This window comes from Trematomus bernacchii, unplaced genomic scaffold (assembly GCF_902827165.1).
Source record: "Trematomus bernacchii unplaced genomic scaffold, fTreBer1.1, whole genome shotgun sequence".
Lineage (NCBI taxonomy): Eukaryota > Metazoa > Chordata > Actinopteri > Perciformes > Nototheniidae > Trematomus > Trematomus bernacchii.
Window position 1 is genome coordinate 591,446 of NW_022987905.1, and position 15,340 is coordinate 606,785.

Here is a 15,340-nt window from a genome sequence, read left to right on the forward strand (position 1 = left end):
TATCGGATGGAATCAATACATGGGCTGCACAGGTTATCATGTCCGACTATCACAAGTAGAATCATAATGAAAAATACGCCGGTAAAATGTGCCTGTAGAAAACGGCTTATGCCACAATAGGATTAACAAGTAGTCAAGTTATAGTCAGTTTACCAGCAGCAGCTGATCAGCCGACCTCAAAGCCCTTGAGGGGGTGTACACCTTTAGGAGGTCGGAGATGTACTGAGGGGCCAGCCCATTAAGCGATTTAAAAACAAACAATAAAATCTTAAAATGAATTCTAAAATGGACAGGAAGCCAGTGGAGGGAAGCCAGAATTGGTGTGATGTGCTCATGCTTGCGTGTTCCTGTAAGCAGCCGAGCCGCAGCATTTTGTACCAGCTGCAGGCGTGCCAGCGAGGTCTTGTTTAGGCCGGCATAAAGTGCATTACAGTAATCTAGACGCGTAGAAACAAAGGCATGAATTACACGCTCAAAGTCTAAAAAGGATAAAACCGGTTTAATTTTGGACAGGAGCCTCAAGTGATAAAAACTGGACTGAACCACAGAGTTTATCTGTTTATCTCATTTAAAAGCACTGTCGATTTTGACGCCCAGATTAGTGACCATGGGTTTTGCATATGGTTTTACAAGTATTTGGTGATACCTTTGTGTGATTGTCATATAATGTTTATTGGTGATTAGCTAATGGAAACACATAAACAACAACTCTTTCAGTAGATTTGGTCAATTGTTACATGTCTGAATTCATTGTAACTCTTGTTTTGAGAGAAGTGGTACCGTTTTTTTTAATCTACCATATCAAGATTAGACTTAATGCTAAAATAAAAAAAATGCTGATGTTGCAATTGTTTGAACTGGAGAATGGAGCTCAAATCACTCATTTCCATATGTTTCTGATCTGCCTTCCAGCGAGTCATTGGGACAATTTTAAGATACCTAGAAACGTATTCAAAAAACGATTTGCTGCCACAAAGTGAATTTGAGGCATAACTCTCAGAACAACAGACTTTCTTATGTACTGAAGTAGTACTGTGTTTGTACTAAATTACAAACACAGAAACTACAAATAGAACTCCTGGCATCATATCACCCCGGTCCTCAAAGAACTCCACTGGCTCCCCGTTTCACACCGCATCCAATGCAAACTCCTGGTCCTCACCTCCAAAGCCCTCCACCACCTGGCCCCCCCGTACCTCACTGACCTCCTCATCCTCTACCAACCACCCCGGTCCCTCAGATCCAACTCAGCCGGTTTGCTTTCCATCCCCAAGGCCAAACTCCGGAGCTTTGGGGACAGAGCCTACTCTGTGGCGGCCCCGAAGCTCTTGAACTCCCTCCCCCAAGACCTCCGTGAGTCTGAGTCCCTCACCCTGTTCCAGTCCCGCCTCAAAACCCATCTCTTCAACTCTGTATATCCATAAGCCCCCCCCCCCCCCCCCCTCTCAACCAACTTCCTCCTGACTGCTTTTCTGTTTTGTTTTTTTGTTTTTGTTTTGTTTTTGTTTTATTGCCTGTCCTTGTTTGTCTACCCTTCCCCAAATGTAAAGCGTCTTTGGGTTAGAGAAAAGCGCTATAAAAATACAATTTATTATTAATTTATTATTAGAAACAGCTATCTGCTGTTTTTATGTCTTGAACTGAATCTAGTGTGATTTTGTTTTGTTTCAGGGTCCATCCTCGAGACAAGCAGGACGTGGCCTTCAGACTGTCATTGGGAGCAAGGGCAGTGGCGTATGGTGAGCAGGACGTGGCCTTTCGTGGACCTTTCCCCAGCCAAATCCTGTCCACTCCAAAGTATCTCGAGATTACCTACGACCAGAAAGTCTCTGTCACTCCGTCTGAAAACATCTTTGAGGTAAGGCACATTCAGTATGACATATTTTCCCATATTTACCTGCTGGCTTTATTAACCTGTTAAGCCCGAGAGACCCCGGTACCGGGGCACTGCCGCAACATCTTGCAGGAAACAGTGTCTGAGGGCATGTTCATTTAATAAAACTATGAATGTTTTATATCCATGTAACGGGAAGAAACTCATCTAACTGATCATTTTTTTTTTTTTTTTAAAAGAAAACCCACAATGCTAACACTGAGCCTCTGAATTAGCAACGAGCGAAAAATGCTAACACCTTACTGCACCGATAATCACTCACAAAACCTTATTATTTATCTTTTCACCACATCCAACACATAGATTCACATCGTGAGGTGACACAGAATCTATTGACACCGACATTACCACTGAATTATACGTATTTGCGATGTTATAAGCAAAAACGGACATCAAAACAGGTGACGCTAGGTAGCTAAAAATGCTAACATTTTTACCTTGGCTCTGTAGTCTCTCCAAAGTGTTCTTCAATGGCATTACAACGATAAAAAGGCTGCTGAAGTTAATCCATAGGTTAATCTAATGTGTCTGTGTCCCTTTGAAATGATTTCTGATAATCCATAAGCATTAAAACTGCTTTTCCGTTTCCAGATGTCAAAGCTAGGTTCACTCTGATTGAAAATTACATGCACGAAGCCCTCACCTTTTCTCTTCACAACGTGTGTGTGTGGGGGACTCCCATTGGCTCGGTCAGAAAGAGGTGTCAACCATCAAAATCGAGAAAGGGGGGCCAGAGATATGGAAAATCCACCCAAATGACCCCAGAAGTGGTTTCTTTTTGCTAAATCTCTCTAAAAAGGTCAAATGTCACTTGTTTTGCATCAATCTTGATACAGGGTACTTATTATATGTTGTACTTTGGATTCCTAAAGCTTTTAGTCTACTAACTCATCATCCAAGGGTGGTTTTCACTATAAGTAAAAAATAATTTTTGGACGGACACTATAATTTACAGTTTTTTACTATGTAAAATCTGAATTTTCTTTAAAATAAAAAACATCTATATTGATTCTGACTTTTCTACATCCAACTCACAGGTTTATCATTACTTTGAGAAAAAAGATTATTAATTTAACCCTTTTAGAAGGGAAGATATGGAATATTACAGTTATTATTAACTTTGTCTGTACAAAGTAGCCTGTCCAGGAAATATGCCCAAATCAACAAAAACTGCGAGCCGGCAGGCAAGACGCTCCGCTTCTGAAATGCTTCTGAAACGCGCCTGGTAGGGTATGACGCCGGAGGAGGCCGGACCAAAACCGCGGCGCAGCCGTAACGCGGCGCAGACGGACCTGGTGGAATCTAGGGGTAAGGCTCATTGGGTTCTAGCTCCCATCATGGAGTGGGGTCCGACCACTGTCCAGTTATCTACCAGCTTGTGTTCTCCCACTGAACAAGTAGCTGCTCTGCGGTATGCATGGAGAAACTGGCCCTGTGACTTTAAAGCCTGTCCAATCTACAGCGCCAGTAAGATTTTACCTGCTCCTCCTTTTACCAGCCAAAGTAATCAATGAACAAGAAGACCAAATAATGAACAGTCTGCCTTTGTTCAAGTCAACATAAGCTGATCTCTCAATGAAGTGGAATTAGGCAAATGAATGACTTTAAACAGGATGATTGAGACTGTGAAAGTAAGGAGCTGAAAACAATATGACACGATAGTGGATTGTGGACTTGTCTTATATTCTTAGTTTTTTTTACAGATATCAAGGATTATTTTAGAGGGAAGGAGGTTTTTTTTTTAATGGTTTATGACTAGACAATTACTTTTGGTATTCAATAAGTTAATTGATTAGTCTTAGAGGGGGAGTGACCGATCCAACACATTACTAATGTGCACAATGTAGTGACTGCTTTTTCGTCTTTTGTTTTCTTTGTTATGTTCTCTGTATTTTATATGTTTGTGTTATGTGTTATGTGTAACGTTGCTGCCTTCTTGGCCAGGTCAGCATTGAAAATGAGATTTTATCTCAATGTTTTTATCTGGTTAAATAAAGGTTAAAAAAAAAAAAAAAAAAAGAAAAACTAAGTGAAAAATACTGTCTTCAATTTATGGCATCTGGATTCAAAGCTCATCCTCATTTATTGTACAAGTGTGGTCAGTTTTTCTGAAAGAGTCCAAACTATAATGCGTCATCTCATCAAAAGAGAATAATGGAGAATAATGCAACAAAATTATTGCTGTTATATCTGGTCTTGGTTGGAAAGCTTGGCAGTTGTACCTGTCAGCCTGGTGGGAAATATGTTTACTTTTATTTTAAAGATGTTTTTGAATCAGTCCGTCTCAAATTGAAATACTGAATGTTAAGTACAAAAATAAATTGCTGGATGTATGTAGAAAAACATGACAAAGGTTTTATTTGAACAAAACTCTGAAGTGTCCAACACAAATCAGTCGTTATGACTAAATGTTTGAACAAATAAATGTCAAATAAACAACTAAGTTTGTATTGTAGTGTTGTATTCAAAGCCATTGACATTGATATGACAGTAAAACAGAGACAGTAGAAAAAAAATCTACTGTTGTTGAACTGGAAACAAAATTGTAATTGCAACTTCATTTAGGGTACCACTACCAACAGTTATATATTTATGCAACAGTGTGCCATTTACCAAATCTTGTATTCTTTTTTTATTCAGCAGATTTCCCAATAAGTAAAAAAAAGAGGTTTATTTTGAATGTAACTTTACAAACAAAAATAAAATTGTCATAACAGCTATGGTGGGTTAATTTGGCTATTAGCACTTTAAGCACACAACTTACTTGTCTTAAAAGTTCATTCTGGAAATTATTGAGAAAATGACATGCCACACTTAGTAAATAAGCATATAAATAGATGGGAATGGACGCTCACATTGCTCTTTGGGTCCGTAATACAATAAAGGGGACATCAAATAGGAATATAATTATCTTTTAAATAACGTTAACTAAAGGGAACAATCTATTTGACACAGCTGAAGCTCTGGCCTTCCTTAAAAACGTTTTATAGAATAAAAGCTCACTGCGGGACGTTGTAGAAATGCGTGTGTGCACCACGACAAAGGAGCCTCATTCACTTTACATTGGGGTTGTTTGCGTGGTGCAGACACGTAAATGTAGCAAAGTTTGTGACTCCACCACGCACTGCGGTGTTAAGGAGTCGTGGTGGAGTCACGCATTCTGGTGAGACCAGGTTGGCCTCATTAGGACTGGCTCACTTTATGCTGCGCTTCCATTAAGGTTTAGGAACTGGGGTAGTATCTATAGTAAATTAGTGTAGGCGGAGCCGTGACGTCATCTTCAATGAGAACCCCAGAAAAACAACACAGCCGTTAGCTGTTAGCACTCAAGCTCACAGCTCCTCATATCTGTTCAGAAACTAGACAAAAGTTAAACAAGTACAAACCACAGACTGTCTGTGTCATGGCGAATACAGTCGCTGGTTTATTTATGTCTGTGTAGGCCGTTGTTGTGAGTGTGGACGGTCGGAGCATATATTGCGTTAGCTTAGCCAATCTCCATTTAGAAAACACGCATTTTAAAAGGTGTTTCACCTGCCGTCTGTCTGCAGACTTGTCAAAGCATTAATTCATGGTTTTTACTAACCGGTATCAGTGTGTTGTTACTTCGGCATCATTTTGAAACGTGTATTACAATTAAAATCACGGTCAAATATGTTCATTTTGTTGTAGTTGTAGCCCCCTTGCCAGCGATTCTCTCTATAGTTTAGCAAACTCAGCCCGACTCAGCCCTGTTTGTTGGCCCCGATAGAACCACGATTTTGTCGGGCCAGAAAAGAGGTGAAAAAGTACCCCCGGGCCGGAACTAGGCATAGTGGATACGCAACCAAAAACGGCCCGGCACGACACGGTGGACATGGTGGAAATGCGCCAATAGACTACTCGCTCCAGGGCTTTAGATAAAAAAGGTAGTTGGGAGATGGGCCTAAAATCTGCGAGAATGGAGGGGTAGAGAATTTTATTTTTAAGTAGTGGCTGGACCACGGCATGTTTGAAGGCAGTTGGGACACATCCTGAGCTAAGAGAGGTGTTTATAAGCAGGGGTGCACATAACTGGTACGCAGGTACGCATGCGCGGCAACAATCTGAAATGCGTACCGTCACTTGTGTCACAAAGCGCATTTGCGTACCGACGTACTTGTGAAGCTTTTCCAGAAGGCGGTTAGATCACCGTCTCCGGTGTGCTGTGCACAGACAGGGCTGCCTGTTTAACGTCGGTCTGTACAGCAGCCCTGAGCTAAAACAGCTGATCACACGTTCACACGCTCCGCGGTCCACGAAGCTCTGTACTCCACCCCCCCCCCCCCCCCCCCGTTGACAATCGCCAGAAGTTGGAGTACCAAACACTGACTCCAGTCCCGCCTCAAAACTACAGTACCTCACTGAGAAAGTTGTGTGCACCCCTGTTTATAAGTAATGAAATACTTGCTCCAACTGATTCGAAAACATCTCTGAGAAGGCGAGAGGGAATGCTGTCTGAGGTGCAGTTTGTCGGCCGCAGGTGCTTGACTACATCCGAGAGAGAAGAGAGGGATATAGGCTCAAAGTGATCGAGGACAGCAGGGCACAGAAAAGGAGCAGGATCTGGGGTAGCACTAGTGTGAGCTAGCCTAAGTGCAGATACTTTTCCAATAAAAAAATTAAGAAAGTTATCACAGACAGTAGTCGATGGCACAATAGAAGAAACATCACAGGGATTAATAATAGAGTTGAGGACATTAAAAAGAACCTGAGGTTTATGGCTGTTTTTGGAGATTAACAGAGAAATGTGCTCTGTTTTGGCTGCTTTGACTGCCGTCTGGTAGTCAGAAAGGCAAGCACAAAGGATTTCTAGGGAGACATGGAGTTTATCCTTTTTCCATTTTCTCTCTGCACGCCTGCAGGTGCGTCTGAGAGCACGAGTACAGTCATTGAGCCACAGCTCTGAGAACTTTGGTGCGTCTAAGCGTAAAAGGAGCAACAGAATCCAATATTCGGGTACATGTCGAGTCAAACATGGAGATCAGCTCATCAGCACTAAAAGCACAGTTCACCTCTAATGTACAGATCAGGGAAGCATTAAAAACATCAGAAAACTGTAAATCAGAAGTCAGACTTGGAGACCGCTGACAGCTTTACAGTTACTGGAACAGAAATGCAGAGGTTACATACAACAAAGAGGTGGTTGTGCAACATTTGTGCAATGTGCTTTTTCCCTGCAATTTGCACATTGCATAAATGTTGCACATTGCACAAATGTTGCACAACCACCTCTTTGTTGTATGTAACCTCTGCATTTCTGATCAGTCTCTGCCTTTCAGAGCAAATTAATTAGTTTTAAAGTGATCAAAACTGCATTGTTTCACCGAAACAAGAAGTGGACACACTACCCCACTCGAACACACACACACACACACACACACACACACACACACACACACACGTTCTTAATTGCTGTTACAATAAAATACTTTCAATCCAAATCCTTATGACTCATGTGGCTTGATTCTAAGTGAACAGGTCAATTTGACCCTGAACAGAAGAGGTGTCTCGTCTCTATTTATCAACATCTACCAATTGGAAAAAAAGTTGGAACATTTTAAAAGTAATTTAAAAAATGTTATGTTATGCAAAACTAATGTATTTTATATCAAGGTTTTTCCAATGTAAAAAAGAAAATAGAAAAATGTGTTTGAATGTATATGTTTTGTGAAAAACGAGTGACTTCTAATGGAACCATGATCTGTGAGAGGTGAATAACACAATTGCACTAAATATTGATTTCATTGATAGTAATAAAAGGTACAAATATGTACAAAAAAAATCTGGATTTGGGGCTTCTGACCATTTTTGGATAATTAAACATGCACTGGGTCAAATTGACCTACGAATATTATTGCTGTTACAAAAACGAATATAACAGGAGGGTTAAATGCATTTGTGGATGGTGTTTTACATTTACAAATCACATATTTACACACAAATTATTTTTATGTTCACACAAATAATTATGAGACATATCTATGCCCATAGTAAGTTAACTTAACGTTATCTTTTTCTATTTCAGTTGTATTGGATAGTAGAGATCTACTGGAACCTAACACCAGAGAGAGAGAGGGAGGAGATGATATGCAGCAAAAGGCCCAGCCGGATGGTTGCTGCTCCGTGTGGAACGTGTTCTATCAGGTAAAGCACTTTGGTACCCAGTTATTTATGGTCTTGAGTTTGAATTTAGAGACTGAAAAAACAGGCTCAGGTTAAAGCTTGACATGATTTGGTCTTTGAAAATGTTTGTCCTCCTGTGTTGTCTTATTTCCTTATCTTTCTTTCAGGTGTAACATCTACCAATGGTTGTACATGACATGACCTTCTCCACCTCTTCGCTGTCCTACTAGTCAACCCTTCTGATCAGAGCCTTTCCTAAAAAGTTGTTTTACAGTTCAGTGTACGTTAATTTAGCACCATGGTGGAAATGCGCCAATCGCCAGAAGTTGGAGTACCAAACACTGACTCCAGGTACTCATCTGAGTACCTCACTGAGAAAGTTGTGTGCACCCCTGTTTATAAGTAATGAAATACTTGCTCCAACTGATTCAAAACATCTCTGAGAAGGCGAGAGGGAATGCTGTCTGAGGTGCAGTTTGTCGGCCGCAGGTGCTTGACTACATCCGAGAGAGAAGAGAGGGATATAGGCTCAAAGTGGTCGAGGACAGCAGGGCACAGAAAAGGAGCAGGATCTGGGGTAGCATTAGTGAGGGCTAGCCTAAGTGCAGATACTTTTCCAATAAAAAAATTAAGAAAGTTATCACAGACAGTAGTCGATGGCACAATAGAAGAAACATCACAGGGATTAATAATAGAGTTGAGGACATTAAAAAGAACCTGAGGTTTATGGCTGTTTTTGGAGATTAACAGATAAATGTGCTCTGTTTTGGCTGCTTTGACTGCCGTCTGGTAGTCAGAAAGGCAAGCACAAAGGATTTCTAGGGAGACATGGAGTTTATCCTTTTTCCATTTTCTCTCTGCACGCCTGCAGGTGCGTCTGAGAGCACGAGTACAGTCATTGAGCCACAGCTCTGAGAACTTTGCTGCGTCTAAGCGTAAAAGGAGCAACAGAATCCAATATTAGGGTACATGTCGAGTCAAACATGGAGATCAGCTCATCAGCACTAAAAGCACAGTTCACCTCTAATGTACAGATCAGGGAAGCATTAAAAACATCAGAAAACTGTAAATCAGAAGTCAGACTTGGAGACCGCTGACAGCTTTACAGTTACTGGAACAGAAATGCAGAGGTTACATACAACAAAGAGGTGGTTGTGCAACATTTGTGCAATGTGCTTTTTCCCTGCAACAATGCACATTGCATAAATGTTGCACATTGCACAAATGTTGCACAACCACCTCTTTGTTGTATGTAACCTCTGCATTTCTGATCAGTCTCTGCCTTTCAGAGCAAATTAATTAGTTTTAAAGTGATCAAAACTGCATTGTTTCACCGAAACAAGAAGGGGACACACTACCCCACTCGAACACACACACACACACACACACACACACACACACACACACACACACACACACACACACACACACACACACACACACACACACACACCACACACACACACACACACACACACACAACACGATCTTAATTGCTGTTACAATAAAATACTTTCAATCCAAATCCTTATGACTCATGTGGCTTGATTCTAAGTGAACAGGTCAATTTGACCCTGAACAGAAGAGGTGTCTCGTCTCTATTTATCAACATCTACCAATTGGAAAAAAAGTTGGAACATTTTAAAAGTAATTTAAAAAATGTTATGTTATGCAAAACTAATGTATTTTATATCAAGGTTTTTCCAATGTAAAAAAGAAAATAGAAAAATGTGTTTGAATGTATATGTTTTGTGAAAAACGAGTGACTTATTCTAATGGAACCATGATCTGTGAGAGGTGAATAACACAATTGCACTAAATATTGATTTCATTGATAGTAATAAAAGGTACAAACTATGTACCAAAAAAAATCTGGATTTTGGGGCTTCTGACCATTTTTGGATAATTAAACATGCACTGGGTCAAATTGACCTACGAATATTATTGCTGTTACAAAAAACGAATATAACAGGAGGGTTAAATGCATTTGTGGATGGTGTTTTACATTTACAAATCACATATTTACACACAAATTATTTTTATGTTCACACAAATAATTATGAGACATATCTATGCCCATAGTAAGTTAACTTAACGTTATCTTTTTCTATTTCAGTTGTATTGGATAGTAGAGATCTACTGGAACCTAACACCAGAGAGAGAGAGGGAGGAGATGATATGCAGCAAAAGGCCCAGCCGGATGGTTGCTGCTCCGTGTGGAACGTGTTCTATCAGGTAAAGCACTTTGGTACCCAGTTATTTATGGTCTTGAGTTTGAATTTAGAGACTGAAAAAACAGGCTCAGGTTAAAGCTTGACATGATTTGGTCTTTGAAAATGTTTGTCCTCCTGTGTTGTCTTATTTCCTTATCTTTCTTTCAGGTGTAACATCTACCAATGGTTGTACATGACAGAGACATTCTCCACCTCTTCGCTGTCCTACTAGTCAACCCTTCTGATCAGAGCCTTTCCTAAAAAGTTGTTTTACAGTTCAGTGTACGTTAATTTAGCAACTTAATGCTTTACTGCTGTTGAATAAACCCTATATTGCTAGTGATTTTATTAAAACTATGATTTGCTATCTTTTTGATTCCAATTACAATAATCTTTTTGTTATAATTGTAAAACACATCTTAACATCCATCAGCAATCAATAAAACAAATCATCCAACACAAAATAGATGAAATCTGGACCTATTTCTTTTTATACAACAGCATGTATTGGGACTGCTCAGTCTAGCTTTTGTAGTTGGCCTCTCAGAATGTTTAGCATTTCTTTGTCTCTTAACATTCCTATAATCATTTGTTTTTTTATTGTTGGTATTGTTTTGTTCTTTATTTTTGAGAGAATCACTTTGCAATTGTGTAGGTGCTATATAAATAGTTATACTAATATTATTGTTGTTACCATCATTACTATTATTAACAATGTTTTTTTCTCTTCAGGCCGTGATATATGCTCATTATATCACAGCTAAGGGGGTTGTCGATATAATGAGCATATACCACGGCCTGTCGTGAGCTATTGCTTAATTATTACATTTTAAATACTGTTATGAACACTATACAATGTCTTTATTTTGGTAGATACCAGAATACATGACACAATGAATCTTTGTTATATATTTATGTTCTCTAGTTTAAATAATCATACCAGTGTTTAAACAATGTAGCCTATGCTGTTCACCTGGAATCCTGGTAAGCTTCCAGCATGGTATATTTAATACTATTATTAAACATAAGCTGGTGATAGATGGATGCTGGTGACCAGCCCAGCATACCAGCATACTATGCTGGTCTTTGCTGTTTTTTTTAGCTGGCCAGGATGGCTGGTTTAGCTGGTTTAGCTGGTTTAGCTGGTGAGCTAAAGTGTCCAAAACCCCCTCTAAACCAGCCAGGCTGATCAACTTAGCTAAGTTAGTCAAAGCTGTTTTTTTCAGCAGGGACGCTGTGACGTAATAACTCTTTTTTTTTTCGAGGGAAGGGGTCTAGGTATAAAAGTCACTGCTCGCCACTGCGTTTGAGACTTCATCACGTAAGCTCAGTCTGCGTGACTTTGCAGCTTTTGGTTAACCTGGAAATCATCTTGTTGTCATGGCGATAACACTTTGTGGTGTTTTTATACTGGTTGCAGCTTCTATTCACGCCTGTGGTGAGTATTGTTTGGTCGGCAACCTGTAGGCCTACTTAGGCCTGTCGCGATAATCGATAAATTGACTTATCGTACGATAAATAAAAATGGACTCGATAACTTTTCTGAGCTCGATAAATTGCCTTTTACATAAGGATGTGACCAGCCTTTTAGCCAGGCGTGCTGTGAGGGGGGGGGGCTGACACACAGCCGGGTCAGGAGTCAGACACTCCGCGTGCACGTGCAGCAGTGTAGCATCCAAATTAATATCATAGTGACAAGCGGGAGACAACGTGTGACTTACTCTGGGGGAATTTAAAGTGAAATGGAATTGGTTACAAAACCTAACTACACATCTCCGGTGTGGCAGTATTTTGGATTCAAGCCAAATGAACGAGGCCAACCTACGGATTTGAACAGGGACGTGCACAGACAGACAGGCTATTGCTCTAAACTGGAAAAAGGGCCTCCCCCCGATAAAAAACACAAGACCTTTTGAAAATCGTAACTTGTTTTTAATGTAAAAGAAACCAAACGATTATTACATCAACTAAATTGAACAGTAATTCACATCTCATAACAAAATAAGCTAAGGCGACTACTTGCATTCGGTAACTTGATTTAAAAAATGAAAACCAGGGGCATTTTTTTTTTGCGGTCCATATCTCATCAAAAATATCTAATGTTAGTAACTATTAAAGACACAATGGGGACAATTCTGTTCTAATGTAGTTTGACCATTGTAACTGCTGTGCAGACATACATACTGATAAAATAGGGCCTCTAACTAATTACCTTAAATAAACTCACTAATTAATGAAACCAGTTCAATACGCATTATTCTTATTCTTATCATTCTTTATGAGCGCAGTAACGGTAAGGTATCTAATTACTTATTTATTTAGTATTCCATAACTTAATAACAGAGATGGTCAAACTAAAGTGGTAGAGATGGCAGAAATCCTACAATGAAGCGGGACAGTGAACTGTTCACCCGTGAAAGGGCGATCAAGAAAAGAGAGCGAGCGGCCCGTTGTGGGAGTTTAGTTTACAGATGAAAAGACACAGAAAGACAGAAGCACAATAACAACAAGTAGGCTATATTTAGGTGTTTTTTTGTAAATAACCGACGGTATCAAGAGGAAGTAAAGTCCCCTGGTTTGTCCCTTATACCCTAACTGCCATGATTCGACCACAACAGAAAAAATAAAAACAGGTCAGCCAAAAAGGCCAAACGGGCCGTTGCCCTGGCAACATTAGCCCCTACCTGTGCACGTCCCTGGATTTGAATGAGCCGGTGTGTCGCATTTGTTTAAAAAAGGTAGCGACAAAAGCAGGCAATACCACAAATATTAAACTACACCTAAAACATAACCATGTCCACCCCATTCCGTTTTTCCAGCTGGGAGCAAACCTTTATATACAGTCTATGGAGCAAATACGGCAGCTGGAGATGGAGATCCACCTTCCCGACAGTTTACAATCAAAGATGCATTTGCCCGACAATGCAAACATGTTGGTGTTCCTTGCTCGAAAACTTTGAAAAACAGATTTGAATATGGCCTGTTGAGGCATCTGGGTCTCTGTATGGACAGTGGACTGTACACTTGACTGTTTTAAGGAGGGTTTTTTTTGCTTGTGAGACAATGTGTGCTCATATTTATTTATTTATATATATGTATATAGATAGATAGATAGAGAGAGCTCTGTTTTCCAGCATGAGTCTATTTAATGTATTGTTTTGGTTGTGTGTGATTTAATTAATTTATTATAATTTAATTAATTTGTTTTATTTATTATATATAATTTATATATTTGAATATTATTTCACATTTCATTTGCAATGTTGAATGTTCAATACAAAGTTCTGTTTGAAAGGATGTACTTTGAATTATTATTATATATTATCATTATGTCAGTGGTCTAAAATGGTCTTACAACAGTGCCGACATCATTATCGTTTATCGCAATAATTTCCAGGAAAATGTATCGTCCAACAAAATTAATTATCGTGACAGGCCTACTTCTTGCCGTGTCGAAATGTTACTGCGTTATTATTTTCAAACAGAAACAAAAAGGCATATTTGCATACTTACACTATCTCCAAAATCCCTTCTTTATGTATTGTTGTTTTAATTATTCTGCACTCGCATATTAATGTTTATGTGTGTAGATGGGGTCCTGCGCTTCGCCTCCTACTATCAAGACCACATGGTGCTGCAGAAGTCTCCAGAGAGAGCTGTAATTTGGGGCTATGGACCTGAGGGGGCACAAGTGAAATTCACCTTGTCAGGACAACACCAACAGAAAATCTCACAGGCCACAGTGACAAACGGTGAGTAAAACCATTTTATTTCCGATCTGATGTTTTTATGCTGACAACCAAAGGGTACCAAACAGATTGAACTGATTGATCCTGTTGGGGAGTGATGTGAAAGAGACTGCATGCTCAGAGCTGTAACCACTATTCAGACAGTTAGGTAACTTGTGACCTGCTGGCTGATATAGTAGAAGTTGTTGAAATAGTAACAGGTGTTTAAAGGAGGGGATGTTGCTCTAATATAATAAGAGTCGAAAGGTAACATCTTTCACATAATAATTTGGTCTCTGTCTCAGGTTACATGACAAGGAGGGAGTCAAGGGTAAAGTAAGGGTTCTATTTCGTCCCTACTGACCGCCAGAGGCGGTGCTTTAGCACTGGATATGTCCATCGCACGCATGCGCAGTTCGAGTACCTAATAACAACAAAGTCACCTGTGACCCACGTGACGACGGCTACATAGGCCGGCGTCATTAGTGGATCGGCTCCTTTTCATCTTCTCGCTTCGCGAGAGTACCGCGGCTACATTCTTGTAGCCTACAGCGTTCAGGTTTGAACATTTGATCTGAGGGATTTCTCTGCATACAGCTGGCCGCGTGCTTCGCGACTGACAGTCGGAGCTACGGGTTGTTAACGCGTCCTCCAGGAGCTGTGGCCGGCTGTGCGCTGTGCAGCCTCGACGGACAGGTTTGTGTCAACTTGTTGCTGGTGATGGTTGTGTCCCCGCACCCTCTCCCAGCTAAGTTGTCCTGATTGCTGTATTATTTATTGTTTGGCTTAGACTTTCTGGTGACGACAGTGTTCCCGCTTCCTCTCCCATAAAGTTGCCCTTATTATGCTCTTTTGAAATTCTGCTTGTGGCGGTGTGCCCGAGCTATCATTAGCATTTGAGTTTCCAGCTTTAGCTGCGTCTCTCATTCAATTTAGTATGGAAAGCCCAGGGTGCCATATTTTGCCCGTTTTTTGTTTAGATGCAGAGAGTAAGGTAAGTACTGGCCCTAGTTACAGTAGCATAGTTACTACTGTAACTACGGTTCTATGCCGTGTAAGCACTGGCCATGGTTACTACTGTAACTACGGCTCTGTGCTGTTCTCTTCTTCAGAAGCTAGTTATCTGGTCTTAAACATTTCTGTTATTTGACTTGATCTCGCTTGATTGTTAGCAGCAGCCGCTTGGCTAACGTCTTGCGTGTACTGTTAAGCTTCATTATTTAACTCAGCTGGTGAAGGCAGTGCTCTCGCTAACGTATTGTTTTGATTGTTAGCAGCAGCCGCTTGGCTAACATCTTGCATGTTTTGTTAAAGCTTCTTTATTTAAACTCAGCTGGTGAAGGCAGTGCTCTCGCTCCCGC

The 15,340-nt window shown here is 40.3% G+C and overlaps 2 protein-coding genes across 2 annotated transcripts in view; both read left to right on the forward strand.

The window, feature by feature from the left end:
* Nucleotides 1-285: 285 nt before the first annotated feature.
* Nucleotides 286-10,871, forward strand: LOC117470170 (sialate O-acetylesterase-like). The gene is made up of 4 exons (XM_034114765.1): nucleotides 286-320; nucleotides 1,672-1,858; nucleotides 7,941-8,059; nucleotides 10,420-10,871. The coding sequence occupies exons 1-4, from the start codon at nucleotides 286-288 to the stop codon at nucleotides 10,481-10,483; spliced, it is 405 nt and encodes a 134-aa protein (XP_033970656.1). The 3' UTR covers nucleotides 10,484-10,871.
* A 300-nt stretch (nucleotides 10,872-11,171) lies between these two features.
* The window catches only part of LOC117470158 (coiled-coil domain-containing protein 106-like), a 35,509-nt gene continuing 31,340 nt past the window's right edge, over nucleotides 11,172-15,340 (forward strand). The window contains exons 1-2 of the mRNA XM_034114740.1: nucleotides 11,172-11,689; nucleotides 13,842-14,003. Of these exons, the coding sequence (XP_033970631.1) occupies nucleotides 11,632-11,689; nucleotides 13,842-14,003 (220 nt within the window). The 5' untranslated portion in view covers nucleotides 11,172-11,631. The remainder of the gene's footprint in view (nucleotides 11,690-13,841; nucleotides 14,004-15,340) is intronic.